Source organism: Halyomorpha halys, unplaced genomic scaffold (genome assembly GCF_000696795.3).
Source record: "Halyomorpha halys isolate HHAL.00 unplaced genomic scaffold, Hhal_1.1 Scaffold746.1, whole genome shotgun sequence".
Lineage (NCBI taxonomy): Eukaryota > Metazoa > Arthropoda > Insecta > Hemiptera > Pentatomidae > Halyomorpha > Halyomorpha halys.
In genome coordinates, this window is record NW_027107304.1 from 281,652 (window position 1) to 303,359 (window position 21,708).

The 21,708-nt window shown below is 30.7% G+C and overlaps 2 protein-coding genes across 2 annotated transcripts in view; one reads left to right on the forward strand and one right to left on the reverse strand.

Annotated features, from left to right (window-relative positions):
* Positions 1 to 11,880, reverse strand: part of LOC106685811 (uncharacterized) — a 16,031-nt gene extending 4,151 nt beyond the window's left edge. The window contains exons 1-10 of the mRNA XM_014428736.2: positions 11,744 to 11,880; positions 11,629 to 11,667; positions 11,413 to 11,538; positions 9,071 to 9,145; positions 7,235 to 7,495; positions 5,632 to 5,781; positions 3,702 to 3,866; positions 1,439 to 1,579; positions 1,193 to 1,353; positions 478 to 630 (exon numbers count right to left, since the gene is read on the reverse strand). Coding sequence (XP_014284222.1) covers positions 478 to 630; positions 1,193 to 1,353; positions 1,439 to 1,579; positions 3,702 to 3,866; positions 5,632 to 5,781; positions 7,235 to 7,495; positions 9,071 to 9,145; positions 11,413 to 11,538; positions 11,629 to 11,667; positions 11,744 to 11,837 — 1,365 coding nt within the window. The 5' untranslated portion in view covers positions 11,838 to 11,880. The remainder of the gene's footprint in view (positions 1 to 477; positions 631 to 1,192; positions 1,354 to 1,438; positions 1,580 to 3,701; positions 3,867 to 5,631; positions 5,782 to 7,234; positions 7,496 to 9,070; positions 9,146 to 11,412; positions 11,539 to 11,628; positions 11,668 to 11,743) is intronic.
* Positions 11,881 to 11,946: 66 nt separating this feature from the next.
* On the forward strand, positions 11,947 to 17,967 carry Rpt1 (26S proteasome regulatory subunit Rpt1). The gene is made up of 9 exons (XM_014428737.3): positions 11,947 to 12,089; positions 12,163 to 12,200; positions 12,280 to 12,453; positions 13,078 to 13,217; positions 13,293 to 13,461; positions 14,651 to 14,815; positions 14,892 to 15,083; positions 16,255 to 16,450; positions 17,729 to 17,967. Exons 1-9 carry the CDS (start codon positions 12,017 to 12,019, stop codon positions 17,884 to 17,886), a joined length of 1,305 nt encoding a protein of 434 aa, XP_014284223.1. The 5' UTR covers positions 11,947 to 12,016; the 3' UTR covers positions 17,887 to 17,967.
* Positions 17,968 to 21,708: the final 3,741 nt, after the last annotated feature.

Consider the following 21,708-nt stretch of genomic DNA (forward strand, 5'->3'; position numbering starts at 1 on the left):
TAATAATATAACAGAATTGGTGTAATTGTTAAATAAATTTAATACAAAAATTTAGTCTTATAGTTTGTAAAAAAAAATTACCATGTGGGTTTAAAGAGGTCCTAAGAATGTTTTTCCTCAATCATCCTGATTGATGATTACCTAGGATTTTACTTTAAAGTAATATTTTTAACATTTCTAATTTGAGCAATAATCTTATACTGAAGATGTGCAATAGGAGTGAGTTTGAAAAAATACCTATTCTAAGAGGTTATATAAAATATTTATATATATAAAAAAATGTAGTTTTCATTTAAGTTCAAATATACCAACGAACTAAAGACACTTTGTATCTAGTTTGTTTCAGTGATTAGTCCTTTTGTTTTCCAACATCAATTTTGAATGTTATTTAATTAATCAGATGCACTTTGTGCAGGACCCAGCCAGCTAATCTTTAAATAAAAACAAAAATATTAATAATAATAATTTCAGTGAAACCTTAGGATCATCTGGAGGATCATATTGTACAATCCAATCAACTGCAGGAATATCTAAACCTCTGGCTGCCACGTCTGTGCACAACAAAATACCGCTATCAGCATTGCAGAAGTTAAAGAAAGTAGTAGTTCTTCTCTTCTGTTCTTGTTTACCCTAAATAAAAAATTAATTTATAAATTATATAATTTTAATAGTAACTATATATATGTTAGGTTTATAATTACAGGTATTAACAAGTGACAAACAAATCATTTTGTTTCCTTACTTCTGAAGGTATGGAAACTTTGTACTAATGCATGAAAAAAAAAAAAAAATGTAAGACATATTTTGAAAATAACTAGTTCGATTTGGCCCAAATTTGGAGGAATATTGGAAGTTAAAGTTAACATGGTTATTATAACATTTAAACTAATAAATGTTAGCAAATTTTATGCCTGACTTTCTTGTTCTTCTTCCTTGGAGTTAGCATGCCGCTCCCTATTTTGTAATATATCGATATTTAAATAAATTCAATTCTAGGCAGTTATATATTATAATTAACATTAATAAAAAAATTATTGAATTATCTTTTTCTAATATTAGAAAAGACATTTTTTCATATATGAGACCATTATTTTACAACAAATCGAAGGATTATATTACTTTGAAGTTTTACCCTTCAAGGAACTTCAAAGGTATATGTATATATAATCTGATCAGGATAAATGATACTTACGTGAATACTCATGACTGGAAAATCAATATAGTTCAATAACATTTCATGAAACTTCACAGACAAGCAAGAACTAAAAAACACCATAATTTTCTTCTTACGGTTCTTTTTAAGGAATGTAAATAATAACAAAAATCTCTTTTCAGGAGGGCAAACAACATAACCTATAACAAAAGAAATGCTATGTTAGAATATATTTTTGAGAATTGATCATAGTTTCATACTTCAAAATTTAAATAAATAATTAACCTTGTTCAAGTCCATCAACTGTAGCCATATCGAAAGAATCATGGACTCCAACATAAACTGGCTCCGTTTTTACAGCAAGGCGAGTCAAATCTTCTGTTTTTCTTGTCGAAGTTGCAGAAAACAGCATTGTTAATCGTTTTTCTAAAATAATTGACATAAATTTGTTAAATATACAAAAAAAATTAATTAATAAATACCAAATAATAATAAAATCAAGAATTATTAATTAAAATATCAAATAATACAGCATTTAATACAATAGTATAATGGAATAATTTAAGTTCGAATGATCATAGATAACCATTTCAAGCATATTATAACCGATGATAGGAAGCCTTTTAATTGTAAAAATTTGAAAATAATTATTACATTTCAATTAACATAATATTTATAAATGAGTATGACAAACATAAATTTACATGTAATAATATATTAAAGAAATTTATTTCATTTTCCAAATTATCTGAGTGAACTAAATATATGAAAATTGATCTAAAAAGTTTTAGTTTTATTGAAATAATAGATAAAAAAAAAAGTTCATAAATAAAAAAAAAATCTTATCTACTAACAATTAAATTATAAAAGGTAAGAATAAATAAGTACACAGCCCACTTGATACAGGTTAAATTCACAAAACTTAAAATGAATACCTGATCTCACAAAATAAAATAACTACATACATATTCTTTAACATGAATGAAGTCTATTAGATATGGCTGAGATATTTTCCTAGAACAAGGAAATACGCCGTCTTTTTCCCACTCCTCAAGCCGAGTAAGTCTGGAAATAAGGCGGATCACTACAGGCCCATCAGCCTGCTCCCTCACCTCTCTAAGGTTTACGAAAAAATTATACTGAATTACCTTCGGGAGTTCTGTGATGAACATTCCGTGATTCCTTATGAGCAAACAGGTTTCCAAGTTCACCTGAGCACTGAACACCATCTCATGAAATCACAGAGAGAAGTGAACACAAACTATAACAGGAATACAGCTACGGCTATGATATCCATTGACTGTACAAAGGCCTTCGATTCTGTCTCTCATGGTATCTTATGCCGTAAGCTTATAGATAACAGAATGCCCGAAGCAGCTCTATTCGGTCATCGCCTTATTCAATTGAAGAGAAGCACCCTAGCACCGTTCCACTGAAGTGTGGCGTGCCACAAGGGGCCATACTTTCACCAATGTCTATACCACTGCCAATGTAATAGCCAACAACTATAAAACTGCTACAATAACCACCTATGCGGATGATATCGCCATCTACAGCAGCAGCGTTAACCCCACACATGCACTAAAACAAGCGGGAAAAGTCTGTGAAGAGATCATTCAACAGCTGAATTATCTCAATATCTCCATAAACCCAGCGAAAACGGCCTACATAGTGTTTGCACACCAAGCAAAACTTCCAAAAAAGCTCCAAGTGGCAAACTCTATAATGTTCCTATCCAATGCCATAATCTATTTGGGTATAAAACTGGATCGACATCTTAAGTTTTGTGCCCATCTACATCAAAAACAAAAAATCATAGGGAAATCCTACCGCCGACACCATCTCCTAACATCATCAGCTCTTTCCCTCCTGTTAAAACTTTCAAGTCTACTCCTATATGGAGCTCCTTTGTTCATCCACCTCAACGATGGTACACACCACCACCTTCAAAATTCCGTACTGAGGAAGATTGTACGGACTACAGTATGGAAGAAGGAGAAACCTCAGACTCTTCACAAAGTATTGGATGTCCCAATGGTCCCAGACTTCATCAGAAGGAGGCATATTAAATTCCTGGACTCGTTGAAATATCAGCCCAACCCACTATTTCAGACGTTGCAACCAGCGCCGCCACCAGTGCAGTGGGCAACCGGCAGCATTACAGCCACTTGAACAATCTGTAAATATTGTAAATAGTCTTAAATTTAGACCTAGTTTTTAAGATCATTAAAAACCTACTATTGGTATGCCCCAATACCATTAAATATCATACAGATTAACTGAAAACTATCAAATAAAGTCAATACTCATTCACTACCTTCATGTTTTAAAATGTAACGTTTCCAATAAAAACAAAATCCCACAACACAGACTTAAACACAAAACTCTATTTCAAAAAGGGGTTTTGAAAAAATAAAATTAACAATAATAAATGAGATGAAGGTTGAGACTGGACTAAAAGAATAAAATAGAGGAAAAAATGTTTACTTTTTTTTTTTTTTAACAGCCCTCCTCCAATAATAAATAAAATAAAACATTGTATTCTTACTAGGTAAAAGGTTGATAATTTGTTTCATTTCATTCTCGAAACCGATATCTAATATTCTGTCCGCTTCATCAATTATGAGACACATCAGGTTTTTGTACATGAAACCAGGAGTATTTTGTAAGTGATCAATGAGACGTCCAGGAGTTGCTACTAATATATTAATACCTAAAAAAACAAAATTTAATAACTTTACGATTTTCTTTAAATTACAATTATAAAAGAATGTTTGTGAAAATAGAGACACATAAATATTTATTATAAATGGAAAAAATCAATTGGTAATTATCTAAAAGCAATATCACTAATTAAGATGTTTTCTTGAGAATCAATAATATCCATATTACAATAGTTATTATAAATTAGCCATATTTACCAAACGAGGGGGACCATCACCGTGGTTGTCAGGACAGGCAAGAATATAAAAAGTTTATTCATTTTCTTCGGTAAGTACTAGGTACTGGCAGAATATTGGCTGACAGAATCGATTGAATCATCTTGTTTTACAATAGGAGTTATGTAATGATAATGATGAAAAAGAAATTGTTATCCATTGCGTTTTGTTCGTCATAAGTCAAAATGTTCATAAGTTGATAAATGACTATATGTTTTATGAAAAATTTAAATCATAAGTAATTAGTTTCAGCTTGAGTTGTTATAATTTTTATACTTTCATAACATGAGCCTTTCAATTAACCTTTTAGAGATAGAATGGTGGAAGGACATTGCGGGCCCAGCGGCCAGCTGCTGAGTACAGCAACTTGAATACTCTTTAACAATTTTAATTTTTTTCACATTTTATTGATATTTATCTTTTAGAATTTCCCTTAATCCTTTTTCGTCTTGAACTTTGGACTGGTATAGGGGGATTTAAATACTCGTTTTTATTTCTTATTGAAAATTAATTACTATAAAATTATGTTAAAAGTTTTTTAAAAAATAAATTCCTAACCTAAAACAAGTATTTACAAATACAAATACACTAATAATTATTATAAAAATATCTTTTTAAAAATAAATTCCAATAGAAAATAAATTAAAATAAAAAAAAAAAAAAATTTAAACATACAAATACAGTTAAAATTTTTATAAAACATTTTCTAAAATGTTTCATTTATTTATTTTTTTAAAAATAAGTCCCTTATTTATTTCTTTCAAACAAATTAAAAAATTTGTGTAAGTGGCTTTGGAAGGATAAAACTGCAAGAGATAAGAACAGCTAAGTACAGGAATCTGGTGTATATAACCCAGTCCAAAAAATATAAATTTGCAAATAATTTTAAAAATTATTTTCTACCACATTTAACATGGAAATGCATAAGTAGGGGTCCTAAAACTACTACTAATTAACTGAATTACGAAATGTTAGGTTTTTTTTTTTTTTTTCTAACGCCTATAAATCCTGAATAGTTGATCTTAGTGAAAATGTTATGATGAAACAATTCAAAGAAAATTAAATTCTGCAACATAATAATGGGATCAAGCAGTATGGTCTCAAACTTTGACTCAAACAGGTCGTCTGAGGTGCTGTGAATCCATATGAGACCATAGCAGGTGGTTTATGATCATACTACTTGAACGGAATGAATGAAAGAAGAATTTATTGAGCGGATGTTCTTTAATTTGTTTTAAAATAACATTTTCTCTAGGATGCACTGTTTAGGAGTTATAGACCAAAACAAATACCTAACTTAATTAAATTAATTAGTCTGGTAATACAAATTAATCTGTCAATCTGGTAAAAAATAATTTCAATAATTATTTGCTATTTAATGATCAAATCTGAATCATCAGTGCATTGGAATTCTTTACTATTCGATCTTTAGGAACAAAGGAAATAATAAAGTGCACTTGTTCAAACTCTGGAGGGCGTGATAGAAACTAGGATATGCCTTGAAATCCATTATTAGGTAACAAAAAATTTTAAACTAACCATTCTGCAGTTTATTGGCTTCAGTTTCTCGATGAGCGCCACCCATTACAAGTCCGTAAGTATTTCGGTGATACTTCATTAGTTCCTGAAGGACACCAAAGGTTTGCATTGCTAACTCTCTTGTAGGGGATATAATTATGCATCCAGTCCCTGTAAACAGAAAATATTTAAAACAAAAAAAAAATCTAATGCTGCTGAAATGACTAAAAAAAAAGTTTCTTCACAAATATAGAAATATTCTAACGGCTAAAGCTAGGAACATTACTTCATTAATATTAAACCAACAAATACTCTTTAGAAGAGTAATATATTAACTTTCATTTTGGAAGATAACAATAACAAAGTTCAAGAAAAGTCAAGTGGTGAAGAGTGATATAATTTTAACTAAAACAGATTAAAAAATGATCTACAGCGATCAAATTTTGGACATCTTTTATGCTTTTTAAATTATGACCAAAAATGTTAACAAATTTTCATAATATTGAAATTAAAACTACAAAAAAAATTTGGTGCAATGCATGCATCATACAATTTTCACTTAGCACCCTACTTTGAGTTAAGATTAATCCTCGCACATTTCTGAACATATATTTCTATATTATTCACTGTGGCAATACTTTCCCGAACTAATTTTTGGCAATACTTCCAGAGAAATCCATTTTGAAAATTTGGAATTTATAACCCTACGAATTATTACAATATAAATAAGACTTAGCTGATATCAAAGACGATTTAATTGGACATGAATACAACAAGTTTTTTTGTTGTTCTTTTTTTTAGCAAATAAAAAAAATATGAAAAAAATTGGCTATACTGGTGAGTCAATTTTATCAAAAAAGTTTCAATAACATCCAAGGAATATTTTTTTTTCAGTTGGTTCACCACACCTTGGAAATCTCTGGCTGCGTGCTGTAGCCCATAAGGACCACATACAGGATTCACGATGAAGTTACATAGGGTAGGGTCACGAGTCCTGTGCCTGGTCTGTGAATTTCCTGCAATATGCTGAAGAACCTCACAAACCAGGAGGAGAGATAGGGCGAAGCGTGGTCTGGTAGATTGATCACCCATCCCAGTGCTGATCATGTTCTATGCTGCTTAACTTGGTTATGTATTGCAAGCTTCATAACCAACATGGCTGCCCTGGCCCCAAACCGAGGAATACACCCACTTTAAAATATATAATTTCAGTTACATAGAACTTTTTTATTTTGATCTAAATTATTTACATGTATACATAACACATACAAACAGAACATTTGTGAAACTTGGTTATTTGAACATGGAGGACCTCAAAATACTTTTTTTCATTGAAAAATCGACAACAATATTTTTCATGATCACAATACTTCTTCTAACTATATATTCCATATATAGGTAAGTGAAAGTAAATAAAAAGTAATTTGAACTTAATAAAAACAGAATATGGTCCTTTCACAGATAATGAATAATACAAAAAAGAAGCTACATTAAACGAAGGATAATAAACAAAGAAAGAAAACATAGAATGTATAGAACAATCAAAATAATTTAATTATACTATTTAGAAAGTATAGTAAAAAATTTAAATACAATAGGAATTCGCAGAAGTAGAGGAGCTTACCATTTTTAGGCCTAAACTTCATTTTCACAATCATTTCAATTGCAGGGATGAGAAAAGCTAGTGTTTTACCAGACCCTGTTTTGGCATTTCCAACGAGATCTCTTCCTTCTAAAAGAGGCGGTATAGCTTTTGCCTGTATTTCTGTCATCTGAGTGAACCCCATGTCTTCGATGCCTTTCAATGTTTCTTCTGATACCTTTCCTTCCAGTGCACTAAATCTAGCATCACTTAAAATTTCAAAGCCTAGTTGACTCCCTGGCACTAAAATTGAATAATAGTTATATCATTTAAAATTTAAAATAGAATTATGAAACTAATACAATGATTTATCAGAATAATATTAAAAATTAACAAGAGTATAATCAATATACATCATGAATAGACTGAATTTTCATGCAATTGCATCTTTTGTTTCCTAGTTCTGAATTCCACCAAACCTCGATAGAAATTTGAATCATGGAAAAAAACATTCAGATATCACTAATGTTATTATGCACAAAATTGCATGTTTTATGAGTTTTTCAAAATGTTACAAGTTTTGAGTTTTTCTGCATAAAATTGCAAGTTTTACTTTTTGAACCATAAATTTTAATTTTTGTTGCATAAAATTTAATTCTGGAACTAAACTTCTCATAATTAATACAAAAGGTGTATGCATGCCAACATTTATAATTTTATACTAGACATGACTATTTGCGGCACCACCTGAAGAGAATAGGAGTGACTGAATCTTCGGACTGCGTCCTGTGTGGAGTTGGTGAGATGACTAGCGATCACATATTTGCATGTGCGGCAATGGGGGACTTGACTACAGACGGGAGTTACATCGGCAGAGCTAAACTTTACTGGGCTGTACGAAACAAAATGGCAGAAATGCCTCCTTTGGCATAGTAAAAAAAAAAAAATTTATAATTTTTTCCTTATTTAATTTATAGTTTAAAATTGGAAAATTTAAGATAAATCATACAAGTATTAATTTTGACAAGTAGAGCAAAGAAAGTAATAGAAGTGATGAATGTTCTTGGAATAGTATTAACCCCTAGTTTCGGGTAGCTATGAAAAAGTCTCTTTAGAATAAACTTATTATAGAGAATGTTCAATATTATTGTTTTTTAACTTGGATAACTAGAACACATCTAGCCCTTCATTCGTCTGTCTTTGTTGTTTTTTGGTAAATGGTATATTCATATGTAAGTGCACTTTTGAAAAGCTAAGTGGGAGAACATACTATGTGAAATTTTAGGAGAAATTAAAAAGGAAATTTTGCTTAGAATAAGTTTTAAATACTCCTTTCTAAATATTGTATATTTTTCTAAAATTGTATCAATTATACAATAACAAGTTGATTATTGCACGATTTGGGTGTTTTATGCATATTTTGAATTTTTACTGCACAATTTTGCATGTTTTGTTTTTCTACAGCACGAAAATCCGGTTTGTATCATGCTACACAATTAATTTCTGAACCAGCTCAATTCAATATTTTGAAAAAATGTATTTATTTTATTTTACATTAAATCTCAGTGCACTTCAAGACCTAACAAGACTATATTGGCCAAAACTATTTCAATCCTGTATAAAAACAAAACAGATTTAAACTCCTCCATTAATCTGGGTCAAATACGGCATACTATTATATGTTTTTGGAGTCTCATCTCATATAATTATAGGAATTAGTTTTGATTAATAATATTTTTAAAGAGATTTATTAGAGGTTTAATATTTAAAATATGAAATGAAAAGTATTAAAAATGAAAATTATATTTCTTAGAGCTTAAATTATGAGATTTTTTTATTAAATATAAAATTGAATTTGATAGTTTGAAATAAACTTACATCTGCTTCCTAAATTTACATTATGAGGAGCTGAGTCAGCCCCTTCTAAATCTTCCTCTTCACTTATTTCATGACCTATACATAAAACATTGTATAGAATTTTATATATAAATGATAAATATACAGTACATCTTCTTATATAAAAATGATAAATATTTGTGGGGATCGTAAGCATGTTATAGGTACAGACACAGTCTTATTTAGCCTAAGTGAAAAAATACCAACCACATATTGAAAATTACTATACATTAGTTGCTGACTGAAAATACAACAATATATACACAAACTTAAATAATATGCTCTATTGTTTCAATGCTTAATGCATACTATTTTCAATTCATTTTTGCTATATTGAAGAGGTTACCATTGTGAAAATCTGTTGCAGAGAGATGAAACTTCTTTTTACAAATTTAAAATCCTAGTACAAAAGAAGTTTCAAGGTTTGTATACTCTCTCAATCCATTACATAGAGGTAAAGTTTTATTGAAAGATATGGTTACTTCAAGGAAATTTCAAAACATTCTTTATTTAGAGGGATTCATTAAGCTGAGGTTTGTTGTATAGGTTTCACTATTAATATAAATTAGCTCATAAAGGACATGCTTGTACAAAATGCCACCCTACATCATCATATCAGAAAAAATATATCAAACATAATTTACAATGTTCAAGAAATAATAATACTATGGTAAAAAATATTTATAAAAAAAATTTAAGGTAAAGCAACCAAATAAACAGAAAAGCAATAATATCCTACTGATCAAGAAGAATTCTTCATCCTCTAAGTAATCTCTCTTATTCTAGGCAAAGATAAATTGCCAAAATTAATAAAATAATGGCCAGCCTTTATATTATACAAAAAAACAGAATTAATGACTACAGATCCAGACTTCAGGAAGATAACAGTAGAAACCAAATATGGACCAATAAAAGTAACAAAAAAATTTAAGTACCTGAGTGAAGCTATAAGTAACAATGGTTTGCAAAAAGAAAGTATGAAGGAAAGAATAACCAGACTAGAAAAACTAAGTTCTGCAACCAGTAACGTATACAACAAGAAAAACCTGTCCACAAAAGCAAACATATGACACTACAACACAGTTGTTAAACCTGTAAAACTATAGGGGATGTAAAGCACATACCTCCCCAGTCTGTAAGAACTATTGAGAATAGAAGGAAGAATCCTAAGAAGAATCTAGGGCCCCAAAAAGATACAAAGGACCTAGAAACAGAAATAAGGATCAGGAGACTGAAATTCCACAGACATATGGTTAGAATGGCTCCGGAGGATATATCAGACAGATGAAGGAAGAAATAGAAAGACGAGAAATAACGGACCAGGACTATCTGGATGGAGAAAGAAATAGGAAAAGGCTGAAGGAAATTAAGGTTCTTGTGGGTAAGAGAAATTCGAAAAGGGGGGTCGCATGGATAGAAGAAAGATAACTAAGGTACGCAGAGATAATGAGAGGGAAATGGAAGGAAAGGAATAACAAAAACAAGAGAGAAGCAAAAAGTAGTAATATTTGTCTGGTCGCTAAGGCCGTTCCGTGAAAAAAAAAAAAGCCAGCCTCTGGATTTGAATCAGCACACTTCTGACTTATTAATGTTAACCAAAATAAAATCAAAGATATTTTTAATATGCACAAAAGCAACATTAGAATTTTAATTAAGTAACAATAAAAAAATCAAATTATTATCAATAAATCATAAACAAAACTTTATTTAGCCCAACCAAATAGTTTTCCAACAAATAAACAAAAACAAAATTGATAACACAACTACAGAAATTTATTTTAAAGAGACATAAACTTCTTCAATTAGACTAAAAATTATTAAATTTAAAATACCTCAGTGAGATCAACATGAATTTCCATTATCAAGTCAAATTTTCTGGGAGAAGTGAGAATCATCGTCTAATATTAGTCAATGTTAGTACAAATACTAACAACATGATGCCCAATGTTTCATTATTTAAACTTAAAGAGCATGCAAAGATAGAAAAATGAAAGCTCGTATAAATATTTTTTGCATCTGGCCCAATTTTAATAAAATTCTTAGTTAAATTATGAATAAATTAAAATATACACTAGTTTATTTTCACTAATAGTTCGTATAATTCATATCGGTCGAACTCCTGAATAATATAGCAGTAATGAACAAATCACGACTATTACTAATATTACTATACATCAGGAGGAAAAAAAGTAATACTTAAAACCATAAGACTGATCAATGGGAGTTAATGATAGAATAAATATAAACTACAAAAACACTAATTAGATCACAGAGGTAGTATATAAAAAGACAACACACACTATTGATAATAATAAAACACCTACTCTTCTTAGAAGTAACTACAGAATTGGCATCAATCTGCACAAAATTTTTTTCAACAGAAGTTGCTGATTCCTCATCCACAATACTGTTTTCATTATCTTCTAATGGGGACTCTGTAAACTTGCCACCTGAAGAGTCAATGAAAAAAAAAAACAGAAGTTAGCAACACATTTAACCATTTAAAGGAATGACAATTAATGAACATTTTTTGTGCTTACCATTCACACTACAATAGTTTTTTTCGTCTTTAACAATATCTGCAACGAAAAAAAATTAAATGAATTATATGTAAATTTATAACTTCTTTATAATAACTTAGCATCTGATACCTACCTTTTATGATACCCTTCTTTTTCAAAAGATTACGTTTTTTTTGTTCACGTTTTTTAATTTTCTTCTTCAAAAGACGCTCCTTAACTGGAATCATTTTAAGAGAAAAATAAAACACATCACTCAATGAGACTTTCAAATACACGCGGATAGCCTGGTGAAGACTCTAAGCAAACCAAATATAACCTATTCCTAGTAAAACCTCCCCTCCATTACCACAGAAGTGCTTATTCACTCCAGAAATTGTAGTATCGTGAATTATCATTTTTAGTAAAAATGCCTGATTATCTTGGTGATGATATGAGAAAAACAAAAGATGAGATGGAAGGAGAAGAAAAGGATATCAAATGTAAGTTTATTTCTGTTTGTATTCGAAAATTCTATTAGGTTTGTTTTTAATATATTTTCATCTTATGTTTTAGCTCTTGATGAAGCTGATATCGCTTTACTTAAAACTTATGTAAGAAATATGATTTATATTATTATGCTAGTTTAGATTGTTTTGGAATCAGTATGTCATATCATTGTTTTTCTTACAGGGACAGGGCCAATACACGAAAAGTATCAAAAGTGTCGAAGATGACATTCAAACCATAATCAAGCGTGTCAATGAACTGACAGGTATAAAGGAGTCAGATACTGGTTTAGCTCCTCCAGCTTTATGGGACTTAGCTGCGGACAAACAAATACTCCAAAATGAACAGCCACTTCAGGTATAGTTTGGAAAAAAACAACTTATAGTGGTTGTTCTTGTGTGATAGCCTTATGAGTTGAAGAGCACCGTTAATGGTTTATCAGATTGGAATATAGTTAAAGAGTAGTGTACTAAAATTGATTATTGTACTGTATTGCCAATGACATTGACAAAGGATGTGATACTAGATCCTGGACAATATACATAACAATATGATATCACCATTTTGCTTTAATAGTGGCATATTTGCCAAAAAAAAATATAATTTTTGTTTTTATTTTTAATTAGACCTATCCAAAAATAGTACTATAGACAAGGGTACTGTTCCAAAGCTGATTTGTGTTTACAGTACAATTTACAGAATAAGTTAAAACTTTTTATGTCAGGTGTGCTACCATCAGAGTAAAGCAGCGACATATGTACAAACCATAGATTCAAATATAATGTAGATCTTAGTTTGATCTCAATTTATGATTAACCTAAAAATTATTGAACCACAATTTTTTAGCTGTTAACATTTGAAAAAAAAAATGTTACTATGGTTTAAAACATAAATTAGGTAATTTTATCATTTGGAGAATTTATTATGGAGATTAAATTTCTAAACAGAGTAAGGAGCATTCAATTTTGAAATACGTTACAGGTCGCCAGATGTACAAAAATTATTAATGCTGATTCTGAGGACCCGAAATACATAATAAATGTCAAGCAATTTGCAAAATTTGTGGTTGATTTAGCTGATTCCGTCGCACCTACAGATATTGAAGAAGGAATGCGTGTGGGGTATTGAATTTGTTAATTTTTTATTGTTTTTATTTTTATCATTTTATTTTCTTATTTGAGAAATATGGATTTCAGCGTCGATAGAAACAAATATCAAATTCAAATACCTCTTCCACCTAAAATAGATCCAACTGTAACAATGATGCAAGTTGAAGAAAAACCTGATGTCACTTACAGTGATGTTGGTGGTTGTAATGAACAAATTGAAAAGTTGAGAGAAGTTGTTGAGACGCCATTATTACAGGTAATTTAATTCAAAATATCAAGCACTTCAATAATTTTCATCCTAATTTAGACAAAGAAAGAAAACTGGATTTATATTTTTGTCTGATCTATCTTTTCCATGATAGATGAGCTTAACTTTGTTAATTATGTTGGATGTTAATTCCCAAATTTAATGTTTAAATTTAAAGATGTGGATTGCAACTTATGATTAATAATCTTATAACCTATTTTAGGTACCTTTTCCACCTACAAACACCTAAATTACTTTTGCCACACATTACTTTTTGAAACCCGCAGGCTTTTAGTCATCTTACTGGTGCTCCCCCACTTTGACTACTGGTGTACGGTATATGAAAGTGTCTCTGGGGAACTTGAGGCTAAAATGAAATGTTTAATTAATTGATGAATGGAATATGGTCCGGGTGGGGTAAAAAAAACAAACTCAAATAGTAAATGGGTATACTATTTTTATTGAGCCAAACTTTAATTAATTGCTTTGTAAAATTCATCTTCGGGATCCCCGGTACATTACTATATTCCGGTGTTATGAAGACTTGAAGTGGCTCTATCCTTCCTACTGTCGTATGTATTCTCTGGCATCCTTTCTCTTCCAAGTTATCCAATCCTGTTATCCATCATACATCTCTAATCTCTTTCAATCTAAATCCTCCATTCATTCTTCCAATATCCCGAGTAATATCCATAGTCTTTGAGTGATCTTCCATTATCAGATACTCTCCCTTTGGAATTCCATTCCTATTTTCATTTGTTGCTCCACTATCCTCACCTCCTTCAAATCCCGCCTATTCCTTTAGTTTCTATCTATCCAGATCCATAAGAATTGAAATGACTGTTCCAGTTTTCAACTTCAATTTGTTAATCGATAAAATATTTTATTTTTTTTTTTATACATATTAATCAGAACTATTATTTTAGCCTTTATTATATTGTAAACAGATGTCCTTTTACTCATTTTTAATTTTTTCAATATGAACTCTATTTGCTCTTTATTACTAAATATCATTTATTTTTTTCAATTTATTAGAAGCTACGTTTTGATTTGATATTATTTATTTTATTTGATTATTTATTTCTTTTATTTGTTGATTTTCTGATTTATACTCTAAGGCACTGAAGTCCAATTATTATTTTATGTATTATTCTGAAGTGATTCATCCCAGTATAATAAAGAATATTATTATTTTCAGCCCGAAAAGTTTGTGAATTTAGGAATTGAGCCACCAAAAGGAGTTCTTCTTTTTGGGCCTCCTGGTACAGGAAAAACACTTTGCGCAAGAGCAGTTGCTAATAGAACTGATGCCTGTTTTATCAGAGTCATTGGGTCAGAACTTGTCCAAAAATATGTTGGAGAGGTAATTGTGATGTTTATGAATAATGTTATTTATAAATATAATGCAATTTAACTACTAACTATTATTCATAACATAGGGAGCAAGGATGGTGCGTGAACTCTTTGAAATGGCCAGAAGTAAAAAGGCTTGCCTCATTTTCTTTGATGAAATAGATGCTATCGGTGGAGCCAGATTTGATGATGGAGCAGGCGGCGATAACGAGGTTCAAAGAACTATGTTAGAACTTATTAATCAGCTTGATGGATTTGATCCCAGGGGTAACATTAAGGTATTGTTTTATTATAGTTTTTAAACATTATTAATTTTATCATTTTTTTTTTTAATTATCACCACAACGAGAAAATATCTTTAGTGCCATTTTGTTGATTTTTATATTTTGGTTCCATCTTGTTTCTTGGCGCTACTTGCACTTATTAAAATCGATTCAAACCACTATGTTCAATAATGATTAGAGAAGATACTTGTTTTATTTGATTATAGTAGTTTCCATTTGTGCCTGTAAATAATATGGTGCCAAAATATATCACCAAAAAGGCACATAAAATATGTGTGTTATATAAAATGACAGTATGTATGTGATTGTTTTTAACAACCACTGGTGGAATTCATAAGGACTGTTCCAAGAACCACTTCTGACGGCCAAAAACTGTACGGAGCATGCACAGCACAAGTTTTGGGAAGCCTTATCGAAGTGCCATCAAGCACCAGAATTACAATGTTGATGTTAAATCTGATTCACCATTAAATATCTTTCCAGGATAAAAACATATGTTCCACGTACTCTTTTGTTACTGGGCATTCTGGTTACTTTTTTTAATGACCCCATCCTTGCCATAAATTACTATCTGGAGGTAATCAACCTATTCTAACCATGGTGGTGGTTTTATATGTAATAAAAATCGGTCTCCCCAGCAAATCTTTACATCTTTGCATTAGAGATTATTCTATTATGGGCAAAAAGCAAATAGTCACTGAATCATTTCATTATACGAGATGTTGAGAGCAATAGTGGTTAAGTCAGAACTGGAGTTTTGAGATAGTCAACACTCAGGGAGAAGTTGTACAAAAGATTTTGCTAAGGATTTGCAGCTTCCTTTGTTGTAAGCTGCATGCAAAACCTACAATATATGACCATTTGAAGTTAATACATTGTAAATAATTAATTAATTATTTTTATAATGAAAATGAATTCTGATGGAATGACTTACACCACTTTTGCGCTCAATGCTCATACTATTCCATTAAAATTTATTTTTTATTTACAAGCTGCAGTATATCTAGTATAATTTATTTCCAATAAAAAGATTCCTGAATGATTTCGTTTATAAATATTGTTTTTATTTACATACTATTATGTATGAAACCCCATTATTATGTTTATATATTTTTTTCTGTTACTGTTTATTATTTATTATTGTCTAATTAACATGATCTGTCAGGTTTTGATGGCAACAAATAGACCTGATACCTTAGACCCTGCTTTGATGAGGCCTGGAAGGCTGGACAGAAAGGTGGAGTTTGGACTGCCCGATCTCGAAGGTCGTTCTCATATTTTCAAGATTCATGCACGTTCGATGAGTGTTGAGAGAGATATTCGATTTGAGTTACTTGCTAGGCTCTGTCCAAACAGTACAGGTAATGAATGAGATTATACCATTATCAACTTTTATTTTTGTTGGGTTTTCATTAGTAAACTATTGCTTTATATTGTGAACTATTTCTCCTGTCACCAAGATTTATTTGTATTAATTATTATCATACTTAACAAAGATTAATTGTAGAGGTCACTTTCAAAAGAGCAGATATCCCATTTGGAAAATTTTTGAATAATGAAAATAAAAACGAATCAGAGTAACAGTTAAATAATAATCTAAGTTTTCTGGATATAACATTAAATAAAACTGGCATCAAAACAGAACATAAAAGGAATACAATTTTTCTCTTCCAAAACTTAAAACTTTAAGTTGAGATACAGGCTTATTTATTTTGGACATATGCCTTTTTGGTCTCAGTACATGGATTTATTCCATTTTGTATGAAACAAATAATAGAAATATATTCTCCTAGCAATTGAATAACAAGATAAATTAATGAGAAGTTGAAGATTATCAAATATTTGATATCATTCCTGCTCTCAAGGCCGTTTTCCTGAAAAACTTTTCCAAGATGGGTGGGTTTCCTAATATGAAGTAGTTGTTTACGGGAAAGACTAAAAACTTAACAAAAAAAACTTTTGCAAACCAGAACATTTTTAATTGGATCAGTATCATAAAAATTGCTAGCTTTTTTCGATTTGGTTGAGATTGGTAGTGCTATCAGTGTTATTGTCTACAAAGTCATAAGTGGTCATACATTCTGTGAGAGTTTGTAAGTTTTCTTTTTCCTTGCCAATATTTATAAATAGCTTCAAGCAGTTTTAGAAATGTCTATCCACATCACTCGACGACTTCAACGTACATTTATGTCATGAGAACAATCCAGACAATTTTTTTTAAGATCTATCAGATCAATTTGGAGAAACTTAATGCTTCATTATGTTGTTTATTACGGACAAATTCATACTCTCTCTTTTCTGCAAACCACTATTGAACTCCCTCATAGAACTCTCCATTATTTTTAGCAAAAAGGTTACAAAACTTGACAATAAAACTACTGAAATTCCATGCTCTATTTGAAATTGAAACGTTAACAAGTGGAATAACAGAAAGGTTGAGTTTTTTTAGTGCACTTTATTTAAGGCTATTATTCAATTCTTCCATATTTAATTATAAATATGAAAAAACATTTTTTCTTATTTTATTGATGTATGCACATTTGAAAGTAAATTTCTCAATTATTAGTCTTTTTAAAAGAAAATATAATTTAAAAAAATATATATTGTAACAAACTATAATTTGTTGTTTTGTTTGCTAGGAGCTGAAATCAGATCTGTTTGTACTGAGGCTGGAATGTTCGCTATTCGAGCTCGAAGGAAAGTTGCTACAGAAAAAGATTTCCTTGAAGCAGTGAATAAAGTCATTAAATCTTATGCTAAGTTCTCAGCTACACCAAGATATATGACATATAATTAAATTAAGCTAGCTCCAGGTTAACTGATTTCATTAAATTATGTTACTTTTTTTAAAAAAATAAAATTTATTATTCTGCTCATATTTATTTATTTATATTATTTTCTTATTCCTGACATTGACATCCCTGTACTTAGTGGCGATGAGAGGCAGCACTCTCTCGGTTGAAAAAATATGATGCAACTTTCACTTACTATAAAAATTCATATTTTATTGTTTCTCAAGATGAAAATAATGAATATAAACTTAAAATACAACAGTTCAACAATATATAACGATGCCATGTACATACAAATGTGACCAGGAGGGATCTGGTGGTCTCGGCTTTTTCTTATTGGAACTACTTCTGTCTCTATTTCAGCTTCATAAGTCAACTATGATGTAAACTATCAGAGTAAAGCACTACTTCTGGCACTCTTAAGCTTTGTTGTCTTAATTATTACTTATTTCTTTAAATATATATATATATATACACACACACACTATCAAATTAACATAATATGCTGCGTATCATTTGGTGTAACTCTGATATATTATTTATAAAATTAAAATTAAAGTCCATGACTAGCTATAGAGTAGTGTTACCCTTTATATATTATTATAATCTATTGAAGATGATATAACTTCAACCATTCTCTCGAAAGATTTTAATTTGATCTTTTATAAAAATCTTAATAAGGTAGACATTTTTGAGCTGTTTAAACAATTAATTTGCCACTTAAGCTGTTAAAACTGATAACTCTGATGAAAAAAACAAAACAATTTTTATTACATTGTAGGATACTTATATAATTTTTTTGCTGTTTTCGAAAATTCTGCTAGATAACTCTAGAATGTAGTATTAATTTTTGTTTAAACAGTATAAAGCTTTAGAATTAACAAGGTATCTCAGCTCAAGCGACAAATGGTTTTTCTTTTTTATTATAATTTTAGCTTGAACCCTTTTCCCTTCTCTTCAGTTTTTAAAATTGATCTGATTTTCACTTTTAAAAAGTGTTGTTTATATTCACATAATAAAATATGTTAGTATTCATTGACAAGTTTTTTTTTCAATGGCAGTATTGGAATGGTTGATATTAATACCTGCTTATTTATTCATACATTGTATGCAATACAAGAGCTCACAAATTGCATGTTACACATACTGCTGCTACTAGTAAAGCAATATACAATATTTATAATCTGCTTATAAAAGATTTAAATTCTTAACCTTTCCACCCTGGTTGAAATAGGTTCCTAACCTGTAGGATAACCAGACCATCTTTGCTCTCTCCCAAATTGAAGAATATAAGAATGTTCTCATCCCTAATAAAAAGTTATCACCCCTAATTAAAAGTTCTCAATTTAGCCTCTATCTGCTTCTGTGGTTTCTTTTTTACCCAGGCTGAACTGCTTATAGTATGGGTAGTTTTGTTCAGCTTGAGGCGTAGTGGCTGAGGATATTAAAGCATCACCTTAGTAACTTTTAGCCACTAGCAGTGCAGATTGGAATCCAGTCTGAGCTGGTTGAAATTTATTTTGTGACAGACCCACTGAATGATTCTTGACTTTCTCACTCTGGCTTGAGTTGGTCGGTGACCAGTAGGATAACATCTCATACACCAGGAATGGCCAGAGGTAATGACAAAAGGTATTTAGAAGGAGATGGTTAGCTGCGGTTAAGAAAATCAAAAATAGTTTAATTATTAGTGTACACCTCCACCTACTACAATAACCCTGATAAAGACCTACATTGTGGGTCGAAACATTAACAATTATTGAATAGTTGAAAACTATTTTTGTTTTCCTTGACTACAGCCCTGATCATCTCCTTCTAAATACTTTTTTTTATAAATCTGATCTAATTTACATATGCTCAACCATCTATATATAATAAAACGTTTTGCTGAGATGGTTAATTTTTAAAATTTAGTGTGAGAAATCATTCTGTGTGAGAACACAGAGTGCATATTTACTAATACCATTACTTATGGACACATAGGTGTCAAAGTAGGCCCAAAAGCTCAATTACAATTGTATGAATGTGTTTTGTAAACTTATACCTAATACATAGATAAGTATATCCTGACAAAGGGTAGGGAATTGGGCTCTCCTTTCCCCTCCTAGAACCACTAGTGGATCCTGTAAGGGTGTGAGTGCCTCCCCTGGAAAGTGAATAAGTTGTATTTCAAATTTTAAGTTATGTAAACTATATTTATTTATATCAACATTTTAAAACAGTTAGCCTGTTACCTTATTTAATTAAATTAATAGATCTTTTCAATCATATGTATTTTGATGTATCTGTTCTCTTAATTATTTACCTTTGTATCTTTTTATTGTAACCCTGATGAAGACCTACAACCTAGGTCTAAACTTGGCAGAAAATAAATAAATAGTTATTACTATTTGTCTTCCTTCTTGACTGCAGCCCTGCCCATCTTCATATTAACTTATGGTCAGTCAGCCATATTTGTAAGATATATTTAATTAATCTGCTAAGGAAAATAGTGACCGAGGTACTACATGGAGCAAGACGCAGAGGAACACCACGCCTTCGATGGAGTGATGGTGTGAGTGGTGATGCCGGGACCATGATGGGAGTGAGAAAATGATGCACAAGATCGTAATGATTGGTGGAGGCTGTTGCAGGAGGCCAGGACTCGACATCGAGTTGTGGAGCCGAGTTAGTAATAATAATTTAATTAACCTGGAATACAGATGCAACCCATAGAAATTTCTTTACTTGTTAACTTTCAATATACAAAGAAATGCATCATCCATTCTGAATTTTAACCCTCTTGGATACTCTTGATCATTTAGCAAGTAAAATATAGAAATACTGAAATCTGTTTGGCCAGGGCAGACTAAAGCCTCAACCAAAACTTATAGCTTTCTGCAGCATTATGAATGACTCCTTTGCTAAGGGAACCTCCCAAGGATATTCCAACCAGAAGGGCACTCATAAAGGTCAGGGCAAGGTTCTTGATAGGGCAAGTGCAGCTTTGCCTTAAGCCCCATTGTCCAGGTAGTTCTTTACAGTAGAGGTGAATTGAAAACTCCAAAATGTAGGGAAGTTTGAGATTAGCAATAATTGAAAAAATCTGAAAACAAATTGTTCTATTCAAGTTGAAATTTTTTAAAAGGGACCAAAATTTTCACAGCTAAGAAGGGATGAACTAAGCTTTTGCATCCACCATTCTTGATCCGCTTCTGAGCTGAATTCTTCCTTACCACTTCATGCCACTTTAGTTTAGTTACTTTTACCATCTCTTTTTTTAATTGGTATCCTTCAATCATTTTATTTTTTCAGTCGTTGGTTCATTTCCTAGTCCCTTCTAATAAGTGCAATTTTCCCTATCATCTGGCTTCAGCCTCCCAACGTTTATTTTTAGAAGTAAATCATCAGAGCGTGACTCATCAGGAATGAATAGTTAAATTTGATCAAGCGGCGGTTCCACATATTCCGCATGCGCAGATAGTTGATAGTACTACCAACTATCAAGCAAAACCTGATATTACAACTATAAATCTAAGTTTGCACGATGTTAGTGACTCCTAAAGCTCACTTTCGTTGTCATGCGAAATGCTTTAAGAATGGAAAAGCGAAACGTTCGATGAATTGAACTAGTATCGCGAAGTATCTTACTGAGCGCAGAGAGGCTTTAGTCAATGGAGATTAAAAATGGCTTGGAAAGGTTTAAGGGATATCTAATGTTTGTGTTGTTTTTTAAAATAATATATTCATATTTATATATTTTTAAAAGACGACAAATGTATCGTTGTTCACATATTCACTATTGATGTTGTTCACTAACGAAAATCGATTATGGTTTCCAATACTTA